Source organism: Lissotriton helveticus, chromosome 6 (assembly GCF_964261635.1).
Source record: "Lissotriton helveticus chromosome 6, aLisHel1.1, whole genome shotgun sequence".
NCBI lineage: Eukaryota > Metazoa > Chordata > Amphibia > Caudata > Salamandridae > Lissotriton > Lissotriton helveticus.
In genome coordinates this window covers 834,258,587-834,281,246 of record NC_136067.1, presented here as the reverse complement: position 1 = coordinate 834,281,246, position 22,660 = coordinate 834,258,587, and the positions used below count along the sequence as shown (strand labels likewise).

At 52.6% G+C, this 22,660-nt stretch overlaps 1 protein-coding gene across 3 annotated transcripts in view; it reads left to right on the top strand.

Annotated features, from left to right (window-relative positions):
- Positions 1-22,458, top strand: part of CRYBG1 (crystallin beta-gamma domain containing 1) — a 1,049,447-nt gene extending 1,026,989 nt beyond the window's left edge. For all 3 annotated transcript variants that reach the window (XM_078648430.1, XM_078648432.1, XM_078648431.1), the window contains one exon: positions 19,900-22,458. In XM_078648430.1, the coding sequence (XP_078504556.1) occupies positions 19,900-19,988 (89 nt within the window). In that variant the 3' untranslated portion in view covers positions 19,989-22,458. The remainder of the gene's footprint in view (positions 1-19,899) is intronic.
- Positions 22,459-22,660: the final 202 nt, after the last annotated feature.

The window sequence follows — 22,660 nt, the reverse complement described above, 5'->3', positions numbered from 1 at the left end:
GTGGTGGAGGTGGTCTGCCCAGTGGCGGCTGTATACCGCGATGTCGTCCAGGTAGGCGGCGCTGAATTCTTCGAGGCCCGCCAATACCTGGTTCACCAGTCTTTGAAAGGTGGCTGGAGCGTTCTTCATGCCGAAGGGCATCACTCTGAAGTGGTAGTGTCCGTCCGGGGTAGAGAAAGCGGAACGTTCTTGGGCCCTGGGGGTGAGGCCGATCTGCCAGTAGCCCGCTGTCAGGTCAAAGATGCTTAGGTAGCGGGCTGCCCCCATGCGGTCGACCAGTTCATCTGCGCGGGGGATAGGGTGAGCGTCGGTTCGGGTGACCGCGTTCAGCCCCCGATAGTCGATGCAGAATCGGAGCTCAGGTGTGGTGCCCGGGGCCGCGGCCTTGGGGACCAGGACGACCGGGCTGGCCCAGGGACTGTCCGAAGGCTCGATGACCCAGAGGGCGAGCATCTTGGAGACTTCTTCTTGGATGCATGTACGTACCCGATCCGGTACTCGGTACGCCCGGTGTCGGACAGGAGGACTGTCCCCCGTGTCCACGTCGTGCAGGCACCAGGAGGTGACTCCGGGTGCGAGGGAGAACAGGTTTGCGAACGGCAGCAGGAGGGCCCGGCAATCTTGACGCTGCTCTGGGGTCAGGGCCTCGGAGAGTCGGACCCCGTCCACCGAGCCATCCCTTTCCCGAGTCCTCAGTAGGTCAGGGAGGGGCTCGGAGTCTCCTTCCGTACCACTGTCGGTAGCCATCAGCAGGCTGAGTTCTGAGCGCATGAAGTGGGGTTTGAGCCTGTTGGCATGGAGGACCCGGAGGGGGTTCCGGGGGGACTCCAGGTCGATGAGATAGGTGACGGGACTCTTGCGCTCGATCACCTTGAAGGGCCCCGTCCATTTGTCTTGCAAGGCACACGGTTCGATGGGGGACATCACCCATACCTGCTGACCCGGTTCAAACTCGATGGAGGAGGCATGTTGGTCGTACCACTTCTTCATGTCCTCTTGACTGGCCTCTAGATTGGCTCTAGCGATTTCCCTGAATTTCCGGGTCTGATTGCGGAGGGTCAGGAGGTATTTGTAGACGTCCGGGGGGGTCTTTAGGGGGGCCATCTCCCATTCCTCCTTCACTAGGCTGAGAGGCCCGCGAACGGGGTGTCCGTACAGGAGTTCGAAGGGGCTGAAGCCGAGGGACTTCTGGGGGACTTCTCGGTAGGCGAAGAGGAGGCACGGTAGTAGCACGTCCCAGTGGCGGCGTAGGGGTTCTTCCAGCCCCATGATCATCCCCTTGAGGGTGCGGTTGAACCGCTCGACTAGTCCGTTCCCCTGGGGGTGATAGGGGGTGGTGAAGCGGTAAGTGACTCCGCACTGCTGCCAGAGGGATTTCATATACTTTGAAATAAAGTTCGTACCCCTGTCGCTGACGACTTCCCGGGGGAAGCCCACTCGAGAGAAGATCCCCATCAAGGCTCGACCCACTACTGGGGCTGTTATAGTACGAAGGGGGACCGCCTCAGGATAGCGGGTAGCGTGGTCCACCAGGACCAGGATGAAGCGATGCCCCTGTGCTGTTCGGGGGTCCAGGGGCCCCACAATGTCTATTCCCACCCTTTCGAACGGGGTGGTTACCACGGGGAATGGTTGTAGGGGTGCCTTGAGTTTGCGGCCGCTCTTCCCGCTGGCCTGGCAGGTCGGGCAGGACCGGCAATGGTTGGATACGTCATTTCTCATTTTGGGCCAAAAAAAGTGAGTCACCAGGCGGTGGTAGGTCTTGTCTTGGCCCAGGTGCCCGGCCAGGGGGACATCATGGGCTAGGTTCAACAGGAAGTCTCTGAAGTGGAGGGGCACCACCAGCACTCGCCCGGCCCCCAGTTCTGCGATTTTCTGTTCGCTGTACAAGAGGTCATTGTCCCAATAAACCCAGTGGGCCCCGGTGGTGTCTCCTTGGCTCTGGGCGAGCGCTTGCTGTCGCAATCCCTCGAGGGAGGGGCAGGTCTTTTGCTCCTGCCGGAATTGTTCCTGGGTGGGCCCCCCTTCTTGGCGCCACTGAGCCAGGTCGGGAAGCTCGGGGGGCTGTGTGGACCCCTCTGGGGTGGGGTCCGGGTGGTCGGTCTGGAGGAAGTCTTCTTCTGAAGTGATCGAGGGCGGAGGTGCTGCCCATTCTGGTTCTTCTGGTCTAGGGATGGTGCGGGTGGCCATGGACCGGGTGGTTACGCACGCCCAGTCCGGGAGACCCAACATCCCCAGATGCTCTCTTCTTTCCACAGCGGCCCACGGGGAGCTCTCGAGATCGTTCCCCAGGAGGCAGTCTACGGGGGCATCGTCACGGACAGTTACTTTCAGCATGCCGGACACTCCTCCCCATTCGAAGGGGACGCAGGCCATCCGACACAGGCTCTCCGAGTTATCTGCCGATCGGACGGGGCAAAGTACGTTTGGTAGGATTTGTTCTGGGGTCACCAGGTGACAGCGGACGGCCGTCACACTGGCCCCGGTGTCACGCAGGGCCTCGGCCTTGCGCCCATTGATGCTCACCCATTGGCTGTACTTCCGAGTGTTGGCGGGCAGGGGAGTCCGCGGGACCATGTCTCTTCCTCCTAGGCATGCCAGGGTCATGGCGGCGGGTTCCCACTCGAACTGCTCCGACTCATAGGTCTCCGTGTCTTCGGAGACTTGTTCTTCTCCCAGGGCGGCGGCCGCCATCTGGCGGGGCCCGGGGGCCTGGTTCTTCGGGCAGGTCGGGTCACTGGCATAGTGGCCGACTCGCTGGCATCGATGACACGTCACGTTAGCTCGGAACCCCGGGCGCATCGGGGGGTTTCCCCGGCCTGCTGGTGCCGGGGTGGCGTTAGTGGGTGCGGCCGGGACGGCGTCTCTGCCCCGGCCCGGGCCTCCTCCTCCTCCTCGGGGACGATGATGACCTTGGTTGGTTCTGTTCTGCTCATTCGGCCCACTCCGGGCCACTCGGGTGCTCTCCCACCGGTCAGCCTCGGTGGCGAGCTGCCGGGGTTCAGTCAATTTACTGTCGAGGAGGTGCTGCCTGAGCTCGACGAAGCAGTTGTTGGAGAGGTGCTCCCACACAATGATATTGAAGAGTTGTTCGTAAGTGGTTACGTTGTTACCCTTGATCCACCCCTCGAAGGCTCGGCTGAAATAGTTCACGTATTCCAACCACGTCGTACCTGGGATCCGGGTGCAGTTGCGGAACCTCTGGCGGTACATTTCGGGTGTAAGCCCATATCGACTGAGGAGGGCGGCCTTCATGTGGTCATAGGACGTCATTTGATGGTCCGGAAGTTGCAGCAGGGCATCACGACCCTCGTTGACGAATCTCCCCCATAGACCGGCTCCCCAGTCACTTCGAGCGACCCGGTGGGCGGTCATGGCAATCTCATAGGCCTTGAACCACTGCTGTATGTCGTCATTCCGGTGATATTCTCGGACCACATCCTTGGGGATGTGGACCTTCTGCTCGGTAGGACCCGGGGAGTGCGGTTGCTCGGGCACCCCTAGGTTTTTGTTCAGTTTGCGTATTTCTATCTCCGCTAGTTTGCACTCGTGCTCGTATGCCAGTCTTTTTTCTTCGAGGTCTCTCTGTCTCTGTTTTTCCTCTCGCTCTTCTCTGAGCCGTAAGTGTTCTAAGTTTATTTTTTGTTCCGCCAGTTTCAATTCTCCGTCTAATCTGAGTCGTGCCAAGTCTAACTCGTGTAATCTATTTTTTTCCCGCTCTTGGATCTCTTCACGGGAAGGGCCTGTTCCCCGTTCCTCCGTCCGGGTGGTGTTGACTTCCGGGGCTGCGGGGTCCCGGGGGGTTGCGGTATTTGTCTCTGCCCAGGCCTCTAGGGCGTTTTTGAAGTCTTCTTTTGTGCTTAGCCCGGTGGTAGCAATGCCTAAGTCCATGCAAAATTGTTTGAGCTCTCGGTGGTTGTATTCTTCCAGCTTTTCCATCTGGAACTTCTCCGCCGATCCGCTCTCTTTGGTCGTCATTGTGGTTTTAGTCGTAGGGTGAGTTACTGTCTGTACGGTACGCGTTGGTTCGGATCGCGCCGCTAGCCACCAATGTTAGACGGAGACCTGGAGGGTCGGCCGAGCACAGTGATCGCACAGGCAGGTAACTTCCCCCCCACAGATGGACACCACACAAAGATCAGGGTAACACCTTTTATAGGCACTTCTGGTAGTAGAGTGGTACGATACAAGGCGATCAGGACACGATGATCCTCTCAATTCTAGTCTCTAGTAAGGGAAGGGGGTAGCGGGACAGTCTTGGTACCTACGGGTACTGAGGTGTAACGGTGATAGCTCACAATCCTCGAGCTCGGTGTTCGGATGGGTCGGACCGCGGCAGCGCCGGCAGGTCCCGAAGAGGTCGTAGGTGGCAACGGGCCGCGGCAGCGCCAGCAGGTCCCAACGAGGATGAAGGTTACAACGGGCCGCGGCAGCGCCAGCAGGTCCCACGAGAATGCAGGTTGCAACGGGCCGCGGCAGCGCCAGCAGGTCCCACGAGGATGGAGGTTACTACGGGCCGCGGCAGCGCCAGCAGGTCCCAACGAGGACGAAGGTTGCAGAGGGCCGCGGCAGCGCCAGCAGGTCCCACGAGGATGAAGGTTGCAGAGGGCCGCGGCAGCGCCAGCAGGCAGGACAATCGTTCACAAGGCAGGGCTGTGGCAGCGCCAACAGTCCGTCAAGGATGAGTTCTTCTCGGTGTCTCTCGACTCCAGGATACAACTGCCTTCCTGTCCTGGGGCTGCCTCAGTTATAGGTCTGGCGCCCTTTGATGTCCGGACCCTCGCTCTTGGAGGTCGGGAGGTCTGGGATGAGGGAGTCCAGACACTCAGCAGGGGGGTGGAGCCAGCGCCCGAGGAGGCTGGGGGTGCTCGGCACCTGGCGGGGGAGAGCCATCGACACTTCGTACTCCCATTGACCTGCCAAGTGGTCTGTTCACCTCCTGGGTGGAGGGTGGTGCCGGGATGTCGGGGCCTGGCCAGGCCCAGGGTTGGGGTCGGGCTGAGGCCGCGTGGTGCCGTGTCCAAGATGGCGGCTGGGCCGGGCAATGGTGCTGACGGTGGCCCGGGCCCTGTCCTGCGGGGAGGGAGCGAGCCCTTCATGTGGCCTGTCCAACATGCGTCCCCCCCAGCTGAAGGCGGGGAGAGTCACCCATCTTCTTGGGGACTTTCCTCGTCGAGGCGGAAAAAGCGGGACAGGCCGTCCGCGTTGGCGTGGTCTTGGCCAGGGCGATGTTCCACAGTGAAGTCCATCCCCTGCAGGGAGATGGACCATCGCAATAGTTTGGGGTTCTCCCCCCGCATCTGCATGAGCCATTGCAGGGGCCGATGGTCCGTCTGTACCCGGAAATGGGTTCCGCAGAGGTACGGCCGGAGCTTCTTGAGGGCCCATACCACAGCGAAGGCCTCTCGCTCAATGGTGCTCCAGCGCTGTTCTCGGGGCAGTAGGCGTCTGCTGATGAAGGCCACTGGTTGGTCCACCCCTTCGGTGTTCAGTTGGGAGAGGACGGCCCCAATACCATGGTCGGAGGCATCGGTCTGCACGATGAACTCGCGGCTGTAGTCGGGGGCCTGGAGTACAGGAGCGGTGCACATGGCGGCCTTCAGCGTCTCGAAGGCTGCTTGACAGTCGGGCGTCCAGTTGACTCTCTTTGGGCTGTTCTTGGACGTGAGTTCCGTGAGGGGCCCCACAATGCTGCCATAGTCCCTCACAAACCGCCTGTAGTATCCGGTGAGCCCCAGGAAGGCTCGGACCTCTGTTTGTGTCTCGGGGGGTTGCCAGGACTGGATGGCAGCTACCTTGAGTTGGAGGGGAGCCACCAGACCGCTCCCCACTTGGTGTCCGAGGTAGGTTACGGACCCCTGGCCGATTTGGCACTTGCTGGCCTTTATGGTGAGGCCGGCCTGTTGGAGGGCCTGCAGGACCTCTCGGAGGTGGTGGAGGTGGTCTGCCCAGTGGCGGCTGTATACCGCGATGTCGTCCAGGTAGGCGGCGCTGAATTCTTCGAGGCCCGCCAATACCTGGTTCACCAGTCTTTGAAAGGTGGCTGGAGCGTTCTTCATGCCGAAGGGCATCACTCTGAAGTGGTAGTGTCCGTCCGGGGTAGAGAAAGCGGAACGTTCTTGGGCCCTGGGGGTGAGGCCGATCTGCCAGTAGCCCGCTGTCAGGTCAAAGATGCTTAGGTAGCGGGCTGCCCCCATGCGGTCGACCAGTTCATCTGCGCGGGGGATAGGGTGAGCGTCGGTTCGGGTGACCGCGTTCAGCCCCCGATAGTCGATGCAGAATCGGAGCTCAGGTGTGGTGCCCGGGGCCGCGGCCTTGGGGACCAGGACGACCGGGCTGGCCCAGGGACTGTCCGAAGGCTCGATGACCCAGAGGGCGAGCATCTTGGAGACTTCTTCTTGGATGCATGTACGTACCCGATCCGGTACTCGGTACGCCCGGTGTCGGACAGGAGGACTGTCCCCCGTGTCCACGTCGTGCAGGCACCAGGAGGTGACTCCGGGTGCGAGGGAGAACAGGTTTGCGAACGGCAGCAGGAGGGCCCGGCAATCTTGACGCTGCTCTGGGGTCAGGGCCTCGGAGAGTCGGACCCCGTCCACCGAGCCATCCCTTTCCCGAGTCCTCAGTAGGTCAGGGAGGGGCTCGGAGTCTCCTTCCGTACCACTGTCGGTAGCCATCAGCAGGCTGAGTTCTGAGCGCATGAAGTGGGGTTTGAGCCTGTTGGCATGGAGGACCCGGAGGGGATTCCGGGGGGACTCCAGGTCGATGAGATAGGTGACGGGACTCTTGCGCTCGATCACCTTGAAGGGCCCCGTCCATTTGTCTTGCAAGGCACACGGTTCGATGGGGGACATCACCCATACCTGCTGACCCGGTTCAAACTCGATGGAGGAGGCATGTTGGTCGTACCACTTCTTCATGTCCTCTTGACTGGCCTCTAGATTGGCTCTAGCGATTTCCCTGAATTTCCGGGTCTGATTGCGGAGGGTCAGGAGGTATTTGTAGACGTCCGGGGGGGTCTTTAGGGGGGCCATCTCCCATTCCTCCTTCACTAGGCTGAGAGGCCCGCGAACGGGGTGTCCGTACAGGAGTTCGAAGGGGCTGAAGCCGAGGGACTTCTGGGGGACTTCTCGGTAGGCGAAGAGGAGGCACGGTAGTAGCACGTCCCAGTGGCGGCGTAGGGGTTCTTCCAGCCCCATGATCATCCCCTTGAGGGTGCGGTTGAACCGCTCGACTAGTCCGTTCCCCTGGGGGTGATAGGGGGTGGTGAAGCGGTAAGTGACTCCGCACTGCTGCCAGAGGGATTTCATATACTTTGAAATAAAGTTCGTACCCCTGTCGCTGACGACTTCCCGGGGGAAGCCCACTCGAGAGAAGATCCCCATCAAGGCTCGACCCACTACTGGGGCTGTTATAGTACGAAGGGGGACCGCCTCAGGATAGCGGGTAGCGTGGTCCACCAGGACCAGGATGAAGCGATGCCCCTGTGCTGTTCGGGGGTCCAGGGGCCCCACAATGTCTATTCCCACCCTTTCGAACGGGGTGGTTACCACGGGGAATGGTTGTAGGGGTGCCTTGAGTTTACGGCCGCTCTTCCCGCTGGCCTGGCAGGTCGGGCAGGACCGGCAATGGTTGGATACGTCATTTCTCATTTTGGGCCAAAAAAAGTGAGTCACCAGGCGGTGGTAGGTCTTGTCTTGGCCCAGGTGCCCGGCCAGGGGGACATCATGGGCTAGGTTCAACAGGAAGTCTCTGAAGTGGAGGGGCACCACCAGCACTCGCCCGGCCCCCAGTTCTGCGATTTTCTGTTCGCTGTACAAGAGGTCATTGTCCCAATAAACCCAGTGGGCCCCGGTGGTGTCTCCTTGGCTCTGGGCGAGCGCTTGCTGTCGCAATCCCTCGAGGGAGGGGCAGGTCTTTTGCTCCTGCCGGAATTGTTCCTGGGTGGGCCCCCCTTCTTGGCGCCACTGAGCCAGGTCGGGAAGCTCGGGGGGCTGTGTGGACCCCTCTGGGGTGGGGTCCGGGTGGTCGGTCTGGAGGAAGTCTTCTTCTGAAGTGATCGAGGGCGGAGGTGCTGCCCATTCTGGTTCTTCTGGTCTAGGGATGGTGCGGGTGGCCATGGACCGGGTGGTTACGCACGCCCAGTCCGGGAGACCCAACATCCCCAGATGCTCTCTTCTTTCCACAGCGGCCCACGGGGAGCTCTCGAGATCGTTCCCCAGGAGGCAGTCTACGGGGGCATCGTCACGGACAGTTACTTTCAGCATGCCGGACACTCCTCCCCATTCGAAGGGGACGCAGGCCATCCGACACAGGCTCTCCGAGTTATCTGCCGATCGGACGGGGCAAAGTACGTTTGGTAGGATTTGTTCTGGGGTCACCAGGTGACAGCGGACGGCCGTCACACTGGCCCCGGTGTCACGCAGGGCCTCGGCCTTGCGCCCATTGATGCTCACCCATTGGCTGTACTTCCGAGTGTTGGCGGGCAGGGGAGTCCGCGGGACCATGTCTCTTCCTCCTAGGCATGCCAGGGTCATGGCGGCGGGTTCCCACTCGAACTGCTCCGACTCATAGGTCTCCGTGTCTTCGGAGACTTGTTCTTCTCCCAGGGCGGCGGCCGCCATCTGGCGGGGCCCGGGGGCCTGGTTCTTCGGGCAGGTCGGGTCACTGGCATAGTGGCCGACTCGCTGGCATCGATGACACGTCACGTTAGCTCGGAACCCCGGGCGCATCGGGGGGTTTCCCCGGCCTGCTGGTGCCGGGGTGGCGTTAGTGGGTGCGGCCGGGACGGCGTCTCTGCCCCGGCCCGGGCCTCCTCCTCCTCCTCGGGGACGATGATGACCTTGGTTGGTTCTGTTCTGCTCATTCGGCCCACTCCGGGCCACTCGGGTGCTCTCCCACCGGTCAGCCTCGGTGGCGAGCTGCCGGGGTTCAGTCAATTTACTGTCGAGGAGGTGCTGCCTGAGCTCGACGAAGCAGTTGTTGGAGAGGTGCTCCCACACAATGATATTGAAGAGTTGTTCGTAAGTGGTTACGTTGTTACCCTTGATCCACCCCTCGAAGGCTCGGCTGAAATAGTTCACGTATTCCAACCACGTCGTACCTGGGATCCGGGTGCAGTTGCGGAACCTCTGGCGGTACATTTCGGGTGTAAGCCCATATCGACTGAGGAGGGCGGCCTTCATGTGGTCATAGGACGTCATTTGATGGTCCGGAAGTTGCAGCAGGGCATCACGACCCTCGTTGACGAATCTCCCCCATAGACCGGCTCCCCAGTCACTTCGAGCGACCCGGTGGGCGGTCATGGCAATCTCATAGGCCTTGAACCACTGCTGTATGTCGTCATTCCGGTGATATTCTCGGACCACATCCTTGGGGATGTGGACCTTCTGCTCGGTAGGACCCGGGGAGTGCGGTTGCTCGGGCACCCCTAGGTTTTTGTTCAGTTTGCGTATTTCTATCTCCGCTAGTTTGCACTCGTGCTCGTATTCGTTTTGCTTCTGTTATAACTACTTCCCCCCCCTTTTCCACCCCCAGCCCCCACTGGTGTAGGGTTCTTCAGCGCTGGGATACCTCAGGGTGACTACGCGCTCTATAAATTTTAATAATAATAATAATAATAATAATAGTATGCCAGTCTTTTTTCTTCGAGGTCTCTCTGTCTCTGTTTTTCCTCTCGCTCTTCTCTGAGCCGTAAGTGTTCTAAGTTTATTTTTTGTTCCGCCAGTTTCAATTCTCCGTCTAATCTGAGTCGTGCCAAGTCTAACTCGTGTAATCTATTTTTTTCCCGCTCTTGGATCTCTTCACGGGAAGGGCCTGTTCCCCGTTCCTCCGTCCGGGTGGTGTTGACTTCCGGGGCTGCGGGGTCCCGGGGGGTTGCGGTATTTGTCTCTGCCCAGGCCTCTAGGGCGTTTTTGAAGTCTTCTTTTGTGCTTAGCCCGGTGGTAGCAATGCCTAAGTCCATGCAAAATTGTTTGAGCTCTCGGTGGTTGTATTCTTCCAGCTTTTCCATCTGGAACTTCTCCGCCGATCCGCTCTCTTTGGTCGTCATTGTGGTTTTAGTCGTAGGGTGAGTTACTGTCTGTACGGTACGCGTTGGTTCGGATCGCGCCGCTAGCCACTAATGTTAGACGGAGACCTGGAGGGTCGGCCGAGCACAGTGATCGCACAGGCAGGTAACTTCCCCCCCACAGATGGACACCACACAAAGATCAGGGTAACACCTTTTATAGGCACTTCTGGTAGTAGAGTGGTACGATACAAGGCGATCAGGACACGATGATCCTCTCAATTCTAGTCTCTAGTAAGGGAAGGGGGTAGCGGGACAGTCTTGGTACCTACGGGTACTGAGGTGTAACGGTGATAGCTCACAATCCTCGAGCTCGGTGTTCGGATGGGTCGGACCGCGGCAGCGCCGGCAGGTCCCGAAGAGGTCGTAGGTGGCAACGGGCCGCGGCAGCGCCAGCAGGTCCCAACGAGGATGAAGGTTACAACGGGCCGCGGCAGCGCCAGCAGGTCCCACGAGAATGCAGGTTGCAACGGGCCGCGGCAGCGCCAGCAGGTCCCACGAGGATGGAGGTTACTACGGGCCGCGGCAGCGCCAGCAGGTCCCAACGAGGACGAAGGTTGCAGAGGGCCGCGGCAGCGCCAGCAGGTCCCACGAGGATGAAGGTTGCAGAGGGCCGCGGCAGCGCCAGCAGGCAGGACAATCGTTCACAAGGCAGGGCTGTGGCAGCGCCAACAGTCCGTCAAGGATGAGTTCTTCTCGGTGTCTCTCGACTCCAGGATACAACTGCCTTCCTGTCCTGGGGCTGCCTCAGTTATAGGTCTGGCGCCCTTTGATGTCCGGACCCTCGCTCTTGGAGGTCGGGAGGTCTGGGATGAGGGAGTCCAGACACCCAGCAGGGGGGTGGAGCCAGCGCCCGAGGAGTCTGGGGGTGCTCGGCACCTGGCGGGGGAGAGCCATCGACACTTCGTACTCCCATTGACCTGCCAAGTGGTCCGTTCACCTCCTGGGTGGAGGGTGGTGCCGGGATGTCGGGGCCTGGCCAGGCCCAGGGTTGGGGTCGGGCTGAGGCCGCGCGGCCGCGTGGTGCCGTGTCCAAGATGGCGGCTGGGCCGGGCAATGGTGCTGACGGTGGCCCGGGCCCTGTCCTGCGGGGAGGGAGCGAGCCCTTCATGTGGCCTGTCCAACACTCCTGCATACTCACAGACCCATACAGCAACTCACACATCCACTCATAGAGCTACTTACACACCTACTCATAGAGCTACTTACACACCTACTCCCAACCCATACCGCCACTCACCCACCCACTCTCAAAGGTTACAGGTTACAGTTAGGAAATAAAATGTAAAAAAAAGTTGAAGATCACTGAAAATAAACAAAGGTTGCCCCAGTATTGGAACTTTCATAGATTCCCATGCTTTTGTATCATTCCCCGTCGTCGCAATGGGAGTCTCGGTAACAAAAAATGACATAGCAGTAGGCATAAAAGAGAAAGAAAAAGGCCTAGGCCTCATTTCCTTTTGTAGCCTATCACCCTCTTTTTGTAAAAGAGACCAAACTCTAGGCGTCAGCCAATCAGATGTGCCTCACCCCTTAGAACCCTCCAGAAGGAACCTCAGAGCCTCAGATTTTCTACCGCACGTTGTGCTAGGGAGTCTCCATTGAGCTCTGCTCTATTCAACTCTTTAAAAAGGATTTTTACAGTTTTTTCTCTTCAGAATTTCTTCAGGATCTCTTGAATTTGACTTCAGGATGGAGGACAAGGAGAAGAAGCCACTTTTCAAACCCTGTTCAACCTGTGGCAGAAAAAGGTTGTTTGTTGAAGACAAACACAAGGACTGCATCTACTGCTTGTACCCAGATCATAAGGCAGAAGACTGCAAGATTTGCTGCACGCTTTCTACCAAGACACTACGAGATCGTGCTGGTAGGCTGTTGACCTGGCTGCAGAGGCAAAAGGAAAGGAAGCATGGAGTTTCCAGTGGCAGTGAGGAGTCGTCTTCAGCTGTTTCCTCAAAAAGGTCAGTGAAAAGGGGTAGAGGTTCTCCATCTTCCTCTGTGGAACACCCCTCTAAGGCTTCTAAAAAGACCCCCAGAGAGTCTAAGAGCCTAAGTCTGGAAAAATCTCCTCACCTCGGTGTACAGGAGAAGGCAGGACAAGCTGCAGCTTTAAAGGGTGAGAAGACAGACCCAGCCTTCAAAAAAACCTCTTCACAATCTTCAGAGAGGAGTTCTAAATCCTCTACGACGAAGACGTCGTCGACGGGGGTCCCGTCGACGAAGAAAATGAAGCCGGAATTGAAATTGGTCCCGTCGACGGGCTCGTCGACGGGAAAGTCGTTGACGAAGACTTCGTCGTCGTCGAAGAAGAAAGCGTCGACGGAACACTCTTCAACGTCGACGGGAGGTATGCAGACGACATCGTCGACGAAGGCTTCGTCGACGGGTACAATGACATCCATCACCGTCGACGATGTCGTCGACGATTTCGACGACGGTAGTCTCGTCGACTAGCGCGTCGACGACGACGACTTTGACGACGACGACGGCAGGTTGGACTACGGTTTCATCGTCGACAACGTCAACTACGCCAATCTCGTCGACGAGAGTGATACCATCGTCGACGGAGCCGTCGACGGTGATTGCTACGGAGAGAAGAGTGACAGTCTCACTTACTAGGATAAGGCCAGAGATTACGTCTCCAGGGAGAGTGACTTCTTTACCTCCAACTTTACTGTTTGAACAGGGGGAGTCAGATGAGGATGGCCAGAACTTTTTTGAATATGCTGGTAGTCCATCTCAACTTATGGTCAAGTGTCAGGACACAGATTCAGAAGGGGCATATGATCAAGGCGAAGAAGATCATCATCAAGGGGCCCACTCACAGGAGATGGTTTCAGTACCAACTTCATTCCTGCAGGACCTCCATAAGATGTTGCAGGACTACAAATCCAAGGCAGCTGGGCCAGTTCAACGTCCAGCGACACCTACGGATCCTGCTTCTACGGCTATTCCGGTGATACCGGTTCCGGCATCTCCTCAACCGCAGCCTTCAGTTCCACAAGCTCCTGCAAGGCCGGCAGATAACCAGGATGTGGACGAATCCTCGGATGAGGATCAAGAATCAGACCATTACACTGATGAATATAATGACTACGTCATCCCGGACCCGGCATCTCCAGTTGCGGACCCGGTGGACTTCCCTCCTGCAGACATAGGGGGTTTTCACTAGTTGATGGAGAGGGCAGCAGGAAGATTCAAGTTGGCAATGCCTGCGCAGACAACAGATTGTTTTCTTTATGATTTTAAAGAAACGCACCGAAAAACGACAAGGTCTATACCAATTGTGGACCATTTATGGGAGGAAGGCGTTAAGGTGATGAAGAATCCAGCGACGGTGGTCCCTGTGCTACCGCGTCTGAATAAAAAGTACAAGGCACCGGATGACAGACCAGCTGCCTTAACGGGTCACCCTAAGCCAGATTCGGTCACTTCGCAGGCGGCGCAGAGGAAATCACGAAATCCTTCTGCTCCATTGACGGCTCCTCCGGATAAGGAAGGACGGAGGCTGGATAACGCTGGCAAACTGTTCTCTTCAATGGCTAGCCTTTTAGTGCGAGCTGCCAATGCTCTGGCAATATTGGGGAGATACGACCGCCAGCTCTGGTGTGATCTAGCCCCGTTCCTGGAACAGCTTCCTCCGGAATCCACAGTGTAGGCAAAGAAAATTTTGCAGGAAGGGGAGGGAACTTCCATGGAGATAATAGACTGCGCCATGGACATCGCGACAACGGCTTTTCGTACTTTGGCTGGGGCGGCAGTCCTCCGTCGCCAGGGGTGGTTGAAGGCTACCTGGTTTCGACCTGAAATACAGAACAAGGTCCTGGATCTTCCCTTCGATGGGGAGGCGTTATTTGGCAAATTAATAGATGACACTCTCCAAGAGATTAAGAAGGACACGGAGACAGCCAAGTCCTTGGGCACTCTCCAGTACCGCAAGTTCCCCTTTAGGGGCTCAAGAGGCAGAGGAAATAGTTACAGGGGTTCTTACCAGCAGCAACGCTATTCCTCTAATGGATCTGGTTATCAGCAGAACCGCCCGTCATACCAACAAAGACAAGGCCAGTCTTCAAATTACTCTAGGCCCTACAACAGGGGCAAACAGGCTCAACGACGACGGGATACGTCCAAACGCCAATAGCGGCCTCCTGGCTCTGCCTACTGTTCCCTCCTCCAGGAAATCATCAGTTGGAGGCAGGGTAACCAAATACCTTCAAAACTGGTCCAAAATTACATCGGACCGTTGGGTGCTCAACATCATAAAGCGAGGACATACTTTGGAGTTTACGGAAGTCCCACCACCCAGGCCCCCGGCAGCCATTCCATCAAAAAACCTGCGTCTCCTGAGGCTCGAAGTTCAACAGATGCTCCGGAAGGGAGCAATAGAGCCGGTCCCCACCAATCAAAGGGGGCAAGGATTTTATTCCAGGTTTTTCCTGGTAAAGAAGACGCAGGAAACATGGCGACCCATTTTAGACCTCAGGGAGCTAAACACCTATCTCATCTCCCTGTCCTTCCGGATGGTAACCCTCCAGGACATATTACGGATGATCAGCCCGGGGGATTTTATGGCCACACTCGATCTGGAGGACGCGTACTTTCATGTCCCGATCCACCCAGCACACAGAAGGTTTCTACGATTCACAGTAGCCAAGAGCCATTTTCAATTAAGGGTTCTACCCTTTGGTCTTCGCTCTGCGCCAAGAATTTTCACAAAGGTGCTGGCACCGGTGGCAGCATTTCTTCGAAGACACCATTACCAAGTTTTCCCCCACCTGGACGACTGGTTACTGAAGGCCCCGTCCAGAGGAGCGGCGCAGGACGCTGTTCGGGCTTGCACCAATTTGTTTCTGAATCTGGGGCTCACTCTGAACGGAGAAAAGTCCTCCCTGGTTCCCTCCAAAAGGGCTCGGTTCCTAGGGGCTGTTTTGGATTCAAAGCTCTCAAAGGCTTTTCCAACCCGGGAAAGGAGGGAGAAACTGGAAAGACTAGCTCGAAACCTTCAAGGAAAAAGGTGTCTTTCAGTACGCCGCTACAAATCTCTGCTGGGGGTAATGTCATCTTGTATTCCCCTAATTCCTCACTGCAGGCTCCGGATGCGTCCTCTGCAGGAGCAGCTAGACCTCCAATGGAAACAAGTTCACGGATCCTTCGAGGACAAAGTGACCGTCACTCCAAGGATGAGAGAAGCAGCATCATGGTGGACACATCAAAGCAACTTGTCCCAAGGTCTATCCTTCGCAGACGTTCCATCCCCTTAAATGGTAACGACGGATGCATCATTGGAGGGTTGGGGAGCTTTGATGCAAGATCTGCATGTCAGCGGCCATTGGTCTCCTCGCGAGCAGAAGCTCCACATCAACCTTTTGGAGTTAAGAGCAATCAGACTGGCTCTACAAGCCTTCCTTCCGCGACTTCAAGGTTCACGAGTGCTGGTCAGGACGGACAACACCACGGCCATGCATTATGTGAACAAGGAGGGAGGAACCAGATCTCTTCTATTATCGCAGGAAGCGCAGCAGATCTGGGAATGGGCAATTCATCACGAAATCTCACTAAAAGCAGAGCACTTACCAGGAGTGCTTAACGAACACGCAGACAAACTGAGCAGGTCATCTTCAGTAAGCCACGAGTGGGAGTTAAACCAGCAGGTTTTGGAACAGCTCTTCCGCAAATGGGGCAGACCGGAAGTGGATCTCTTTGCCACACCGACCAACAAGAAATGCCGGTCTTACGCCAGCAGATGTCACCACCAAGGGTCGTTAGGGAATGCCCTTTCGATAGCCTGGTCGAGGACATTTGTTTACGCTTTTCCTCCCATTCCTCTGATCCCGCGCCTCATCAGGAAGATGAAGATCGAGCCATGCAGAATGAGCTGGTAGCCCCGGCTTGGCCAAGACAATTCTGGTACACAGAACTCCATCTGATGTCGCTAGTTCCTCCTTTGCCGCTGGAGGATATTCCGGATCTTCTCACAATGTCCGAAGGACAAGTTTGGCATCCAGATCCACAGTTATTACACCTGACAGCATGGCTCCTGAGCAGCGAGAGTTCATGAATCTTCCCCTTTCCAGTAAGATCAAAGACGTTCTCTCCCAAGCAAGAGCCCCTTCTACAAACAAAACTTACAGATTGAAATGGAAAAGGTTTTGTGTTTGGTGTAGGAAGGAAAAGATAGACCCTTTTACTTCAAAGCCTCATCAACTTCTGCCTTATCTGTTGTCACTGGCTAAATCAAATCTGGCTCATTCATCAATTAAAGTTCATTTAGCGGCCATTTCGAGGTACAGGAGGTCTGGATCTGGACCTTCATTATGGTCGTCCAGGATAGTCAAACAATTTCTTAAAGGCTTGTTCAGAATATACCCACCAGTGAGGCCTCCGCCACCAACTTGGCATTTAAATTTAGTCCTTTCTCAGCTCATGAAAGCTCCATTTGAGCCGATTCATCGTTCTGACTTGAAATTCCTAGCTTGGAAGTTGGCTCTCCTCTTGGCCCTTACATCAGCTAGGAGAGTTGGAGAGTTACAGGCCCTCACCATCCAGGAGCCATTCTTACAATTCAAGAGAAACACCGTTATCTTGAGAATGAACCCAAAATTCATTCCCAAAGTACCATCGGACTTTCACTTAAACGAGCCGGTGAATCGCAAGATGGATTACAGGTGCCATTCTTCATTGCCACGCTGCAGCAGGACAACCTCTGGCTGGCAGGATTCGTGCTTATTCAACGAGATCAGTGGCATCTTCAACGGCCCTCTTTGCGGGGGTGCAAATTAAAGACATTTGCAGGGCTGCTACCTGGAGCAACGTGCACACCTTTACTAAGCATTACTGCTTGGAGTCTTTACAGCAAGACGATGCGGCTGTGGTCCAGGCTGTCCTAAGGAACCTCTTCCAGTGATTGGTGAGCTTTCCCTTCTTCCCACCTTCCGTTGATTGCACAGTTGTATTTCTTGTATCGTATTGACTGTTGCAATGTATTATTATTATTATTATTATTATACAAAATGTATTTGTGGGTCTAACTGCTTGCTATTCTGATACAAAAGCATGGGAATCTATGAAAGTTCCAATACTGGGGCAAGAAAACAAGTTACTTACCTGTAACTTTGGTTCCCCAGTATTGGTAACTTTCATAGATTCCCATGCGCCCACCCACCTCCCCAAGGAAAGCTCAGCCTTTAGCAGATATGGTGTCGGACATACAACGGCTACGAAAATCTGAGGCTCTGAGGTTCCTTCTGGAGGGTTCTAAGGGGTGAGGCACATCTGATTGGCTGACGCCTAGAGTTTGGTCTCTTTTACAAAAAGAGGGTGATAGGCTACAAAAGGAAATGAGGCCTAGGCCTTTTTCTTTCTCTTTTATTCCTACTGCTACGTTATTTTTTGTTACCGAGACTCCCATTCCGACGACGGGGAATGATACAAAAGCATGGGAATCTATGAAAGTTACCAATACTGGGGAACCAAAGTTACAGGTAAGTAACTTGTTTTCTTACAGGGACGTTATAGTCGGAAAATAGAATTTAAAAAATCTTAGAAATTAATTGAAAAAAACAAAGGTTATGGAGAAGTTTTAGTTAGGCTCATACTTCACTCGTACAGATCATAGAAATACAGCAGTTCTAGTTCCCTGCAGTGCACTGCTTTTGACCTCACATATTACATCACTCATATCATGGTCAATGACATCACTAATGTTATCTCAGATAACATCACTGATGACATAATCTACAGAACCACTCACACATCCATTCACACACAACCATTCATACGCCCACTCACAAACCCATACAACCACTCATCCATAAACCTACTCACACAGCCACTCACTCGCCCATACAGTCAGGCACACAACCACGCGCTCAACCATACAGCTGCTCACACAACCACTTATTCACCCATACAAACACTCACACACCCACTCACCCATACAGCCTCTCAGAGCCACTCATTCACACTCATTCACACACTCACACATGCATTCACTCACCCATACATGCATTCACTCACCCATACATCCACTCACATAGACACTCACTCTCCAATACAGCAACTCACACAGCCAATCAGTTAACCAAACACCCACTCAAATAACCACTAAGTCCCTCATACAGCCGCCACTTTGTCACACACCCATACAGCCACTTAGTCACTGATAAAGCCACTCACATATCCACTCACAGACACATACAGCCACACATTCACCAATGCCGGTACTCACACCCCCACTCACTCCTCCATAGGACCACTCGCGTACGTTCCCACTCACTCACCCCTACAGCCACTCACCATAGTTACTCACACACACCTATTGACCCATACAGGTACTCACACACTCACTTATTCATCCATACAGCCACTCACACACTCACTCACCAGTACAGCCAGTCACACAGACACTCCCACACCCATACAGGTACTCACACACCCATATAACCACCCATACAGGTCCTTACACACCCTCTTATTCACCTATACACCCACTCATACATCTATACAGACTCACACACAGATACACACGGTCACACAGCCACTCACATAATATATGTTAGAAATAGTATCACTCATTAGAAGAACACAAAGTATAGTAATTTCATTTTTGTAGTACCTTAGCATATATGTTTAACACTCCTCTAACATTTTAGAAAACACTCACAATCACTGGATGATGTTATTAGTAATGTCATTTGAGATGTGATCAGCGATGTGATCAGTGATATCACTGACCATCATGAGTGATGTAATATTTGAGGTCCTAAGCAGTGCATTGCGGGGGCGTAATTTATAATTCGCTCTAACTGCTGAATTTCTATAGTTTTGTATGAGTGACATATGAACCCATCTATAACATCCCTGTAACCTTTGTTTTTTTCCCAGTGAATATATATATATATATATATATATATATATATATATATATATATATAAGAGAGAGAGAGAGAGATATAGATATAGATGGTTGGCTTTAGGTAACATTACTTTGGTGATCAGTGATACACCTGTCCTAAAGTCTTTGACAGCTCTTTTCTTGATCAATCGGTAGAAGCCTTCTTTTGTTCCTGCTCAGGAGTCCTTGCTCATCACAGCTCTAAAAGAAATATTTATATAGAAGGCCTTCACTACACAGCTCTTCTGGAATCCGTTATACACTAAAGAGTTGCAAGCCTGCAAAAAGCTCTTTAGTTTCCTTTGAAATTTATATATGAATGAAATACTTGCATCTACTTTGATCCACTGGTCAGCAGTGGAATCACGAGAGTCACTTTCAAGTCCACCTAGCCCACAAACTTACTTCAAGGTTAGACAGGACCTTCTCTGATGGTTGATAGAAGCCAGGTTTCCTAGAGCTGAAGCCAAATCCAGGTGTCGAAATAGGGTTGATTTGCAACTATAGCACAACTTCAGTTCCACAATCGTTGGTCTTCAGGGGGGAGTGAGTTCCATACACAATAAAAAGTAATCCTTTTTCTTTGACCAGTCGAGTAATGAAAAAAAGGTTACAATTCATTCTGTATACCTGCTTTGCAAAAGTTTTGCACCAACAACGTCTGGCAGTTTTATATCTACCTGTGATTAAACATGTACAGTAGAAATCACATTATTATCATTTGTAGGAAGTCGTGCAAAAAAACTGATCAGACACGTGGAAGTGTTTTCAGTAGGCTTGCTAATTAAATTATTTTGTTTGTCATTTCCCCTTTCTGTGTGTGCCTTTTAAAGTACAGTGATTATTTCTTCACATATGATAAGCAACACGCACTTATCTTGTTACACTTTTGTGATCAAACATATTTAAATGTTTTCTTTTGTTTTTCACATTACAGGAGGTACGCAGTATGACCAGAAACATATTATCCTCAACACAATATCTGCAGACAAAGAAACACAGTGTTGGGAATTGTTAGTCTTGTGAGCCTAGAATTGGAGACATTTTGGTGAACAAATTGACTGACCCTTCAGTAGTGCTTATTGCAGAATGCAACAGAGCTACAGTGAAAGGCATCTCCCAGAATCCTCCATTGTATGGGCAGGACTTTGCACCCGGAGCAATGAGGATTGGTCGGATGCGTGGTTTTACGTTTGCAGCGCCACCCAGCATTCTCGCCATGTTCTGTGACATCAAGTGGCTTAAAAACAAGGGCCTCTTCTCTGTACTGGAGATCCAGCCAGCACTTTACCAGCCCAAATACATCAAAGTTGAGACGTACTTTAAATTATTTGTCAGAAACGTTTATCTACCGTTTTTCATTCAGAGCACATATGTAAAAAAGAAATATTTTTAAATGAGTGGGGCTTCTACAAATTCTTAAAACATCCAGAAGCACATCGTTTTTTAGGAAATGAACAAGGTGGACATTTTGCCTTAAGCCTTGGAAGGTTGTGATGTGTATGATGGAAAATATATCTCAAAAGCCTGCTAGTTTTCTTTGCAGCAGCTTTACATTTTTTTATTATAAGTTGTCTACGGATATGTTTTCACTCCGAAAATTGTCGTTGATGTTAATGTTTTTGTCCATGGGAAGAAATGCAATATATATGTATATATATATAAATGGTACTTGGCTTTATCAACCATGGTAGCATGTTAAACATGTTATTGATTCTAGGAGTCTTTTTTGGACAGCAGCGTGCATCAGTAAAAAAGTTTGACGTATCCTGTGAGGATTTGAAAACTCCTAATGAACTGCAGCACACACGTGTTACGCAGCGTTGAGGTTCAACATCTGTGGTGCTCTAGTGCCCATGCAAAGTGAGAGCATTCAGCATTAAGTAAGGCCAACTCATCAGGAATGCTTTTACAGCATCATAGCCAGAAGTAAAATGGTTAATTTGTGATGGTGTTTCATCATCACAGCTCCAGAAAGGCACATTCACAACAGAGAAGAAAGCTTTGCGATGCATAATCCCAAAAGCATCCTAAGCATTAGCCAAAGAATTCTGTCGGAAAACAGTGGAACGGTGTGTCATATAATTTTTTCCCATTTATTTTTATGCAATTGGTACATGTACTTCAAGACTAAGCCTAATGTTTTGAAATATTTTAACACTGAATATACCAATATACTTATTTGATTAAGTATGCAGATCATCCTATACCCTACTATTGTCTGAGCAGTATTTGCACCACAAGGTGAGTGTCGATTTGTGGATTATGCAACACAATAGAAAGGCCATGCTTGCCCAGGGCTACAAAGGATCTGGATGTCTCCTGCTCCCGAAGTTACCGACCTATGCCAAGGCTATACATTATTGTATATAATGGGCAGTACAAGGACTGGCGGCTCTATGTTGTGTACTGCAGGCCATCTTCGGATAGTACAGAAATCATAAACAGGAGTAGAACTAGGGTTTGTTACACAGTTCAGTATCACAGCTTTCTTACAGTTATTTCATGTCATAGTCTTATTGAGGAAGTACCATTCGCAGGCCTTAGGTGGCGATGAATTCATCCGAGGTTTGTCTAGGAACCTGGCTCTGTTGATGCTAATATGTGTTATTTCATAGGAAATACAGCTCATGTTATTACCACTGTCAGTAACAGGCAAACTTGCTCTGGCATAGCTTGACAGCGTTTGTCTTTTGTTAAATGAGCACCCCTTCCTCCCATTAAAAAGTTAAGATAATCAAAAAGCATTTTGCTTTGTATTTTGCACAATTATGTGGCAGTCCTGCTAAATTTCTGATATTTGGCAGCTGATGGGCTGTGTCACTGTTCCTCTTCCCGCCACGGTTAGTGACTATGCATCCTTTTCGCCTTCCAAACATTTGTGTTCCGGGGATGGCAGCACTTTATCCAACCTATTGGGTTTGTGTTTGTGGTTAGATTCAGCATGTTTGCTGTAAACAAGGAGTTGCTGGCTTGCTGTTTATTTACGAATACAAAGGAATGAAATACGTCAGATGTCTATCGATGAAACCGAATGTTTCATCACTGGACTAGACACTAACACTGTTGACCAGTTGGCAATATAATAACTAGGATGTGCTGGCAACAGTAACTTCAGGAAACTCACACCTTACTACATAGACCTAAAAGTGCCCAGAATACCTATATTGCTGTTTTTATTGCTTACAAAATAAGTTAACGTTTTATATCATTAATATGGCAATAGAAGTTTGTCTCCTTTAAATGTTTTACTCCTCTGTAAACTGCACTGCAAAATAGAGTAACCAAAGTTTCTATCTTTAACTCTTATATTTGTCTAGACTGTTTAAAAAAACTTTTTGTACAGAAACATGCTGCTCTTTTTTGTTTACGGAATGTGTTTTCCACGTACCCTGGTGTTTATAAATATTTTGTTGCTATTTTTCTAAGCCTCAACACTTTTTGCCTACAGTTTCAGATTAAATTCTCTTTAACAATAAAATGTTGTTCTGGTAAACCTGTTGTGACTGCTTCTTGCATTAACGCATCTTTTGTACATCACTTCACTGCTTTACCTTGAATTCAGTCAGTTCTTATCAAACACATTTGTCTAAATGATCTTTACTCGGTAGTACACTGCCCATGATTATCTGATGCTCACATTTCCTTGGGTTGTCATATTGCCAGCGTGCAGGCGCTAGTTTATTCCTCTACGACCG